Here is a 9,822-nt window from a genome sequence, read left to right on the forward strand (position 1 = left end):
CAATCTAAACCAAAGTGCCTCTGATGTGCTTACCCCTACATGTACACACACACGCACCCGTACACATACACACACACACAGGAGCAGCCAGGGGAAAGGCGGTGTTCTCTTTATTATATAGCACTTACCACAATTTGAAATTATATTTTATTGGCATCAACTTATTTAATATTATTCCAACTGAACTGTAAAACCCCAAAGAAAGAGAATGAGTGTGTCTTGTTCATGTCTGTTATCTCCAGCATCTAGCAGTTCCTAATACGTACTGGGTCTCCAGTGATACTTATTGAATGAATGGATGTCTGGAGGAACAGACCTGGAGAACTTCATGCAAGCTAAGCCACATTAGCTAGGCCTCAGAGACTTATCACCAGGTCCAAAGAGAAAAGCAAAGAACTTGACCCCTTTCCAACATCTCAGTCCATTCTCACTTTAGTTATATACTCCCAGGAAACATATTCAGGGCACAGGGCAGGTCTTGGAAAAAGAAAGGATCTGCTGGGGATCTTGAAGATATGAATTGTCAGCACTGTCCCCTTCTATCAGAGCCCCAGGAGCCTACCTATCTGCCCACCATTACAGCTTTAAGATTTTAGGAAAAAATTGGACCCAGCCATAAACTTAGAGCAAAAACTGAGGAAGCCAATCCAGATTAAAGGTAAAGCTATGCTTCTTCCCAGTGAATGTGTACTAGACAAGTTGCAAAGCACTTAGAAAATCAGGCCAGACTAGTATCCAAAATCTATAAAGAACTCACCAAACTCCACACCCGAAAAACAAATAATACAGTGAAGAAATGGGCAGAAAACATGAATAGATAGTTCTCTGAAGACAACCAGATGGCCAACAGGCACATGAAAAGATACTCAATGTCACTCCTCATCAGGGAAATACAAATCAAAACCACACTCAGATACCACCTCACACCAGTCAGAGTGGCTAAAATGAACAAATCAGGAGACTATAGATGCTGGAGAGGATGTGGAGAAATGGGAACCCTCTTGAACTGTTGGTGGGAAGGCAAACTGTTGGTGGGAGTGATGCAGCCGCTCTGGAAAACAGTGTGGAGGTTCCTCAAAAAAATTAAAAATAGATCTACCCTAAGACCCAGCAATAGCACTGCTAGGAATTTACCCAAGGGATACAGGAGTGCTGATGAAGAGGGGCACTTGTACCCCAATGTTTATAGCAGCACTTTCAACAATAGCCAAATTATGGAAAGAGCCTAAATGTCCATCAACTGATGAATGGATAAAGCAATTGTGGTTTATATGCACAATGGAATACTACTTGGCAATGAGAAAGAATGAATTATGGCCTTTTGTAGCAACGTGGATGGAACTGGAGAGTGTTATGCTAAGTGACATAAGTCATACAGAGAAAGACATATACCATATGTTTTCACTCTTATGTGGATCCTGAGAAACTTAACAGAAGACCATGGGGGAGGGGAAGGAAAAAAAAAGTTAGAGAGGGAGGGAGCCAAACCATAAGAGACTCTTAAAAACTGAGAATAAACTGAGGGTTGATGGGGGTGGGCGGGAGGGGAGGGTGGGTGAGGGGCACTGAGGAGGGCACCTGTTGGGAGGAGCACTGGGTGTTGTATGGAAACTAATTTGACAATAAACTTCATATTAAAAAAATAAATAAATAAAAAATTTTAAGATTAAAAAAAAAAAAGAAAATCAGGCCAGAGGAGGGGGGGGCGGAATTCTAAGACTAGTGTTAAAGAACTCTCAGAAGAGGAGGTCTCTGTAGACACTCTGAAATCTTGAAAGGAGCAATGAGAGCCCGATTGGGGAAAACAATTGGCACTCAAGGGGCCAGGATACCCACACTGGCAGGGCAGGAAGAAGGCTCTGAAAAGGTCAGAATGAATGTCGCATTTGCCTGAGGTGCCAACTCTAACGTGCTTTGGGGCTGGCTTAGCTCACACACAAATGTGTGGGAAGGTCCCTCAGACAAGCATTCACCTAGGAGCGTCCTGAGGGAAGAACCTGTACACAACATCCAGCACCCAGCCCTAGGCAGGCCCAGAGGAGAGGGTCAGGGATTATGAAAGAGTGAGAAAAAGAACTAAAGAAGCTTCTAGCACCATCTGAGAAAGATCTGGAAACTGTGGAAACTCAAGCTGTTTTCTGATGCCTTGGCTTCCTTATAGCTGACTTTTGATTTTCATGAATTTCTGCATTGCCTGAAGGGGATTAACAGAAGACTCGGTTTATTTGCAGACAAAAAAGGAGAAAGAAACAGCTACAAGCAGCATAGCTTGGGGTTCAGGCTAATGCCTAAAATCAATAGGGAGCTGGCCCTAGACTTCGAAGTGATGCTGGAGGCACCCGTTAAGTTTCTTCTTTTTCCCCTCTGCTCAAAGCCCCACTCTGGGTCCCTCACTTACTTAGTCTCTTTTCTTCCAACAGGCTCCTCCTCTGCATCATCAGTGTCCCTGCTTTCATACCGTACGGGGATGTCTGTGGCCAGTGCCAAGGGCAGGAGGCTAAGGCCATCTAGCCACCAGGTCTCTTTCAGGGCCACCTGGGCACCAACAATACCCAGGCTGCGCTGTAGCTCTGGCAGTGTCAGTGGTCGCAGCCATGTAGCCAACTCCTCCCCCACGTGCTGCCCACCCCAGCGGGCCTGCACAAAAGGGCAGGCTGGGTGTGGGGGCCTGTGACGGAACTTCTGCTTCTGGGAACAGCACTCAATATGTGAGGCACTCTCTAACAAAGAGGTGTCTGGGGGAAAGGCCTGCTCTATGGCATCTAGCAGGTCCAGCTGGAGCTGGGATTGGACCCAGGGTGCCCAGTGGGACAGCTGCTCCAGGAAGGGCAGCAAATCAAGGTGACCAACAAGCAGCACACGATATGGAGGCAGCAGATGCAGCACCGCATGCAGGTAGTGCCAAGCTGCAGGGCTGCCATCCTGCAGGACAGCTGAGAACAGAGTTTGGAGCTCAGCTACCAGGAGCTCCAGCGCTGTGGGCTGCTCTGACTGGCTCACTGCCTTTGGGGACTGTCTCTGCGTCCTCTGACGGTCCTGGAGCTGCTCTTCCATGTCTGGAACACAGACGGAGTGCTGAGATTCAAGGGCTTCAGGTGATGCCTCTTCAGGAGACAAGTCCACCTTTGGCTCCGAGACCAAGAGGAGCTGGGCATTCAGCTGCTGTCGAACTGACCTTGCCCACTGTTCAGGTTCTGACTGCCAGTTCCAGGCTCCTGGCTGCTGGGTCTCACCTGCTTGGCCCAGCCCAGAACAGGGGTGAGAGAAGGGGCCTTAGGTTCTGGGCTAGGAATGTCAGGGTCTAAGGGGCTGGGGGACAGGGGAGGGGAGGGACTTAGGACAGGGAAATGGATGGAGCTGCAGGGCAGCTGCAGGGCAGAGCCAGAACAGCAGAGGACAACAGTTTCCCCAATGACTCTGGTAAGAAGCAGGCCCAAGACAAAGGCAGGGGCCCTCTCTGCACAAGAGTTCCTTCCCACCACCCAGGACACAGTCCCCCTCACCTGGTGTAAGGGGTACAGGAGGCAATGGAAGGGAAGAGAGACTGATGTGCTGGTAAGGTTTCATCCCAACTGCCTGTTGGAGAAACTGGTGAACCAAGACTTGGGTCCCAAGCACAGGCTCACTCTACTCACAGCTGCCCATACAGAGAGACTGGCACATGGAGGAGTGATCACTTGCACAAACTGATGCACACTTGGAAAGGGCTCACTCAGAGAACTTTGGTAACAGCAAGGAACGTCACTGGGAGTGGAGCCCAGGGATGGCCTGAAGGAAGGAACAGGTGGTCACTCTGTGGCAACAAAGCCCCAGTCCTGTCTGAACATGGGCTGAGGGGGGCTCTTGGGAACAGAAAGCACAGAGAACTACATGGTTCAGATGAGGTTGGGGGAGTGTAGAGAGGAAAAAGTGGCAAAGGACCAAGCTGGAAGGAGGAGGAGGAGAAGGAGGAAGGGGAGGAGGAAGAGGAATAGGAGGAGGAAAAGGAAGAAGAGAGAGAAGGGGAGAAGAAGAGGGGGAGTGGCAGGGGGTCCCTGGGAGTGTGGGAGGAGGGGAACTTCCTGCGGGCAGTGGCAAGGGAGGTCTGAGTGCAAAGGGAAGAAGATTATAAGCTGGAGACTCACCCGCAGCTCCATCCCCTCCCAGCTGTTAGAACCGTTACAGGGTCCCTAAAGACCCGAGCCTTCACCCCAGAATTCCGGAACCCTCAGAAACCGGAAAGGGGAGGAGTCAGCATCCGTGCTGGTCCGGGGTCGCACAAGGGCAGGGCGAGGGGCTAGGGCGAGGACAGGAAAGCTGAAGCACTGCTGCCCAGACCAAACCTGCTGGCTGCCCACACGCTTTGAGAATAGGTGATCAGTCTGGCTGGGTCTGAAAAAGAAATGACACGGTGATTTGGGGAAGTAGCAACCGTGAGGGCGTCGTGGGAAAGTATGATCCCTGTGCCTATTTATGCATTCACTGAACGTCTTAGCTAGCACCAAGTACCAGCAAGTTATGTCTTTGGGACCCTACCTGCACCCCATCCACATATCCACCAACCCTACCTTACCACCTCCCCCACAAGCAAACCCCTAATAAGACAAAATCCTTGATCATAAGAAGTCCAAAATGGGGTGTGGGAAGGTCTGAATGATTTAAGGAAGGAAGGAAGGAAGGAAGGAAGGAAGGAAGGAAGGAAGGAAGGAAGGAAAAGAAAGAAAGAAAGAAAGAAAGAAAGAAAGAAAGAAAGAAAAAGAAAGAAAGAAAATTCAGCATATGACACAGTCCCACCTCTGCCCTGCAATCCAGATTTGTACGCCCATCTGCCCTTTAATGGCTCTACTTGGATATCTGATAAATAACATAAACTTAAAATCTTAAAATGTCCAAACCAGACTTCTAACTACCACCTCCCTCCCGGTGGCAAAAGAAACCTACTCCTTTCACCGCCTCCCCCAAAATGACAAGTCCATTTTTCCAGTTGCTTGGGTCAATACCTTGAAATCACCTTAGATTTCTCTTTCCATCCCTCTCTTCCCACCTCAGCCTACCTTCCATGTTGAATCCTTTGGCAAATTCTGTTGGCTATAGCTTCAAAATCTATCCAGGATCCAACAATTCCTCACCACTTTAAGTGCCACAACCTTAGTCTGTGTCACTATCACTTCTCACCTGGATTATTCCATAGCCTTCTAACTGGACTCCCTCCTTGGACCCTTGTCCCCACAATCTGTTCTTTTCAGAGCAGCCAGTGACCCTTTTCACAGGGCAGCTCTTGTCACTCCTCTGCTTAAAACTAATGCCCTATCATCTCATTCCCTCCGGTGAAAGCCAAAGTCCTACATGGCCTACAAGTTGCTATGTGATCAGCCACCTACTATCTCTCCTTCTCTCCTATTCTCTCTCCTCATCCACTCCACTCGAGCTGTGCTTGGATAACACCGAGGATGCTCCCATCTCAGAGCCTATGTATCAATTACTCTGCTTGTGTATCTATTAGGAGACACACAAGGTTTCATACAAGTTTTCTGTGCCTGTGTAACAAATTACCACAACCTAAGTAGCTTAGAAACAAATACCCGTTTAGTACCTTGTAGTTCTGCAGATCCATGTTTAGCATGGCTTGGCTGGGTTCTTTGCTCAGAGTATCAGAAACCTGAAATCTAAGAGTTGGCTGGGCTGAGTTCTCATCTGAAAGCTCTGGGGGAAAATTCTTTTCCAAGCTCATTCTTGCTGGCAGGATTCAGATCCTCACAGTTGTAAGACTAGGTCCCAATTTCCTTTCTGGCCATCAGTTGGGGACCATATTCAGGTCCTAGAGGCCACCTTCCTTCCTTGCCATGTGATTCATCCACCTTCAGGCCAGCAACCATGTCTCAAACTCTTTGCAAGCTTGGAATCTTTCTGAATCCAGCCAGAGAAATCTCCCTGCTTTTATTTATTTATTTATTTATTTATTTATTTATTTATTTATTTTTTCAACGTTTATTTATTTTTGGGACAGAGAGAGACAGAGCATGAACGGGGGAGGGGCAGAGAGAGAGGGAGACACAGAATCGGAAACAGGCTCCAGGCTCCGAGCCATCAGCCCAGAGCCTGACGCGGGGCTCGAACTCACAGACCGCGAGATCATGACCTGGCTGAAGTCGGACGCTTAACCGACTGCGCCACCCAGGCGCCCATCCCTGCTTTTAAAAAGTCCATGTGGTTAGGTCAGACCCACCCAGATAATATTGCTTTCTTACAGTCAAGTCTGCCATATAAGCTGTCATATTCATAGTCCTAGCGATTATGTAGGATATGCACACAGGGAGTGGGAAATTCAGGACCATCTTAAAATTCTGCCAACCACATATGTTGTAACAACAAAAGGACCCCAAAATACAGTGGTTTAAACCATATGGAAGTTTTTTTCCCCTCTTACATAACTGCCCAAGTATAAATACTTGAGGGCTAACGTGACAGCCTTTCAGTTGTTCTACTTTCTCCAAGAAGGTGGTCCTTGTCTTCCATGTCCAAGAGAGTTCACCACCATGCTGCTAGGTCCCATCACAGTCTGTGGAGGAAAAATTAGGAGCCACAGCCTTACTTTTTTTTATAATTTTTTTCATGTTTATTTATTTTGAGAGTGAGAGAGAGAGAGAGAGCAAGTAAGGGAGGGGCAGTAAGAGAGAAAGAGGGAGAATTGCAAGCAGGCCCCACAATGTCAGTGCAGAGCCTAATGCAGGGCTCAATCTTATGAACTGTGAGATAGTGACCTGAGCCAAAAATCAAGAGTTGGACACTTAACAGACTGAGCCACCCAGGCACCCAAGTAGGGGGCACACCTTTACTTTTAAGGGCACAATCTGGCAATGCACACATCACTCAAACACATGGGCACACCTAGTTGCAAGGAAAGCTGTAAAATCTGATCTTTATTTCCAGTGGCCATGTGCCCAGATAAAAGTCAAGAGTCAATTAGTAAAGAAAGAAGGAGACAATGGATACTGAGGGACAATGAGAGGCTTATACCACAAGGAGCACTCTTCCAGATGTCCCCAAGGCTTATTCCTTCATTTCAAGTCTCTGTTCAGAGACCTTATCAATGAGTTCTTTGACTATCCAGCATAAAATAACAACACTGTTCCTACTTTCCTTACCCTTTCTACCCTGCATTATTTTTCTCCACAGCACTTAGTACCATCTCATGTAAATACTTATTTGCTTACTGCCTATTTCCCTTGACCAGAAACATAAGTTCCGTGGTGGCAGAGATTTTGATTGCTCTCTGTTGCATCCCCATTCCCTGGTGCTGGCACCATGAGTAGGTGATCAGAAAATATTTATGGAACAAATGCATAAATGTATAGCAGTCTTCATTGATGAGAAAGGGGATCACCTCTGGAGTCAGACTGTCTGGATCGAAAACCTGACTGTACCACTCACTAGTTGTACGGTATTTTGCCTCCATTTCAATTAAAAAAATTTTTTTAATGTTTATTTTTGAGAGAGAGAGAGAGACAGAGTGTGAATGGGCAAGGGGTAGAGAGAGAGGGAGATACAGAATCCGAAGCAGGCCCCAGGCTCCGAGCTGTCAGCACAGAATCTAACATGGGGCTCAAACTCATGAGAGATCATGATCTGAGCCAAAGTCAGACACTTAACCAACTGAGCCACCCAGGCACCCCATCAAAAAATTTTTTAAAAATAAAATGAAGGTAATAACAGCATTTACCTAACAGGGTTGCTGTGAGGATTAAATGAGTTAATGTACGTAAAATGCCTAGAATAAAGCTCAGTGAAGCTATGTGTTTTTGTTGTTTGTGGCACTCTACCAAGTGCTGTTTAGGTAAAGGTGGACAAGACATAATAGTGTTCAGTAAGGGCAGCAGTTCTTCCTGAAAAGGGCAAAGAAGAGTCCCAGAGTCACAGCAGGCCTTGAAATTCATGGCCCTAAAACAATGGTTTTCCAGACAGACAAGGACAGAAGAAAATCATGTTCAGTGGCCTCTACTGAGCCCTCAACACTGCCTTAGAATTGAATTATAGTTTTACTGTCAGTCTACTCTTCCATTCTGTGAAAATTCTATTTCATACTTGTACTCTTTCATCTTCCATTTTCTTGTTTTACTCTCCAATGATAACTTCATCTCCTATTAAAAAAAAAAAATTAGATGCTGTTTCAGAGTTCTTCAGAGAAACAGAAACAATAGGATACACACACACACACACACACACACACACACACACATATGTAGGTAAGTAGGTAGGTAGATAGATTTATTTTATTTTATTTTAGAGAGAGAGGGCATAAGTGAGGGGCAGAAAGAGAGGGAGGGGAGAAAGAGAGAATCCCACAAGGAGAGAGAGAGAGAATGAGAGAAGAGGGACTCACCTGAAGCAGGGCTAATTTTTTTTTTTTTTACCTGAAGTGGGGCTCATGCTCACCTAAAGCAGGGCTCAAACTCACTAACCCTGAGATCATGACCTAAGCTGAAGTCAGATGCTTAACTCACTAAGTCACCCAGGCGTGTCCCTAGATAGATTTATTTTAAAGAATTGGCTCACATGATTGTGGGGGCTGGCAAGTTCAAAATCTATAAGATAGGTCAGTATGCTAGAAACTCAGGCAGGAATTAATGCTGCGGTCTTTTTTGTTTGTTTGTTTTTTTAAGTTTGTTTGTTTGTTTGTTTACTTATTATTTTGAAAGAGGCAGAGACAGCATGAGCAGGGGAGGGGCAGACAGAGGGAGACTGAAAATCCCAAGCAGGCTGCACACTACCTTGTGCAGCCTGGTACACCAGTACCAGTTGCAGAGCCTGATCCAGGGCTCAAATGCACAAACTGCAAGATCATGACCTGAGCCGAAACCAAGAGTCAGACACTTAACGGACTGAGCCACCCAGGCACCCCAATGCTGCAGTCTTGAGGCAGAATTCCTTGAGAAATCTGTTTTGCTCTTATGGTCTTCAACTGATTGAATGAAACCCACCTTCATTAAGAGTAGTTTCTGTCATTTAAAGTCAACTAATTACAGATGTTAACCACATCTATCAAATACCTTCACAGCAATACCTAAATTAGTATTTGATTAAATAACTGGGCACTGTAACCTAGCCAAGTTGACACATAAAAACTATCACACATGATATTTAAAAGAAACTCTCTCAGGGCACTTGGGTGGCTCAGTTGGTCAAGCATCTGACTCTTGATTTCACCTCAGGTTCATGATCTCATGGTTTGTGGGATCGAGCCCCACACTGAGCTCTGCGCTGATACAGATGGGATTCCCTCTCCTCTCTCTCTGCCCCTCCCTTCCTCGCACATGCTCTCTCTCTCTCAAAATAAATAAATATTTAAAAAGTATATTAAAAAGAATGTTTAAAAAATAAAATAAACTCTCTCAATCTCCCAGTGCCAAATTAAAAAACTACTTAGATCTGCTTTATCCATCCTCCATCCTTCCTGTTACCAATGAGATGCTCCTCCTTTCTCTAAAGCCAAGCTCTAGACCTTTGCTCTGGGACTCTCTTTCTTGCCTTCACTTACTCAGCAAATAGTTATTGAGCACCAATTGTTTTAGGCACTATTTTAGGTCTTTGGTTACATCAGCATACAAAGCAATAGCATTGACAAAATTCCTAATTTATGATTTATAGAACGTAAATTCTAGTGGGAGATACAAGTAATAATAAACAAAATGAGCCCCCTTACCCATTTCACCAATGGGTGAAGGGGACCAAAAGGTAAAAATAAAAATAAATAGAACTTAGGCACAATATAATTGTAAGCCACAGGACTGGTCAATACATAGGGTATGATTTAAAACTCTCAATTTCCATAGGAATATTATTGAT

At 45.7% G+C, this 9,822-nt stretch overlaps 1 protein-coding gene across 5 annotated transcripts in view; it reads right to left on the reverse strand.

Annotated features, from left to right (window-relative positions):
* The window catches only part of DNHD1 (dynein heavy chain domain 1), a 79,135-nt gene extending 75,524 nt beyond the window's left edge, over nucleotides 1-3,611 (reverse strand). For all 5 annotated transcript variants that reach the window (XR_005786433.1, XR_005786434.1, XM_040461331.1 and 2 more), the window contains exons 1-2: nucleotides 3,504-3,611; nucleotides 2,399-3,233 (exon numbers count right to left, since the gene is read on the reverse strand). Coding sequence is in view for 3 of the 5 variants with exons in the window: in XM_040461331.1 (XP_040317265.1) it covers nucleotides 2,399-3,233; nucleotides 3,504-3,567 (899 nt within the window). In the remaining 2 variants the exon portion in view is untranslated. The remainder of the gene's footprint in view (nucleotides 1-2,398; nucleotides 3,234-3,503) is intronic.
* Nucleotides 3,612-9,822: the final 6,211 nt, after the last annotated feature.

The sequence above is a fragment of the Herpailurus yagouaroundi genome, unplaced genomic scaffold (assembly GCF_014898765.1).
Source record: "Herpailurus yagouaroundi ecotype Mexico unplaced genomic scaffold, PumYag 255, whole genome shotgun sequence".
NCBI classification, from domain to species: Eukaryota; Metazoa; Chordata; class Mammalia; order Carnivora; family Felidae; genus Herpailurus; species Herpailurus yagouaroundi.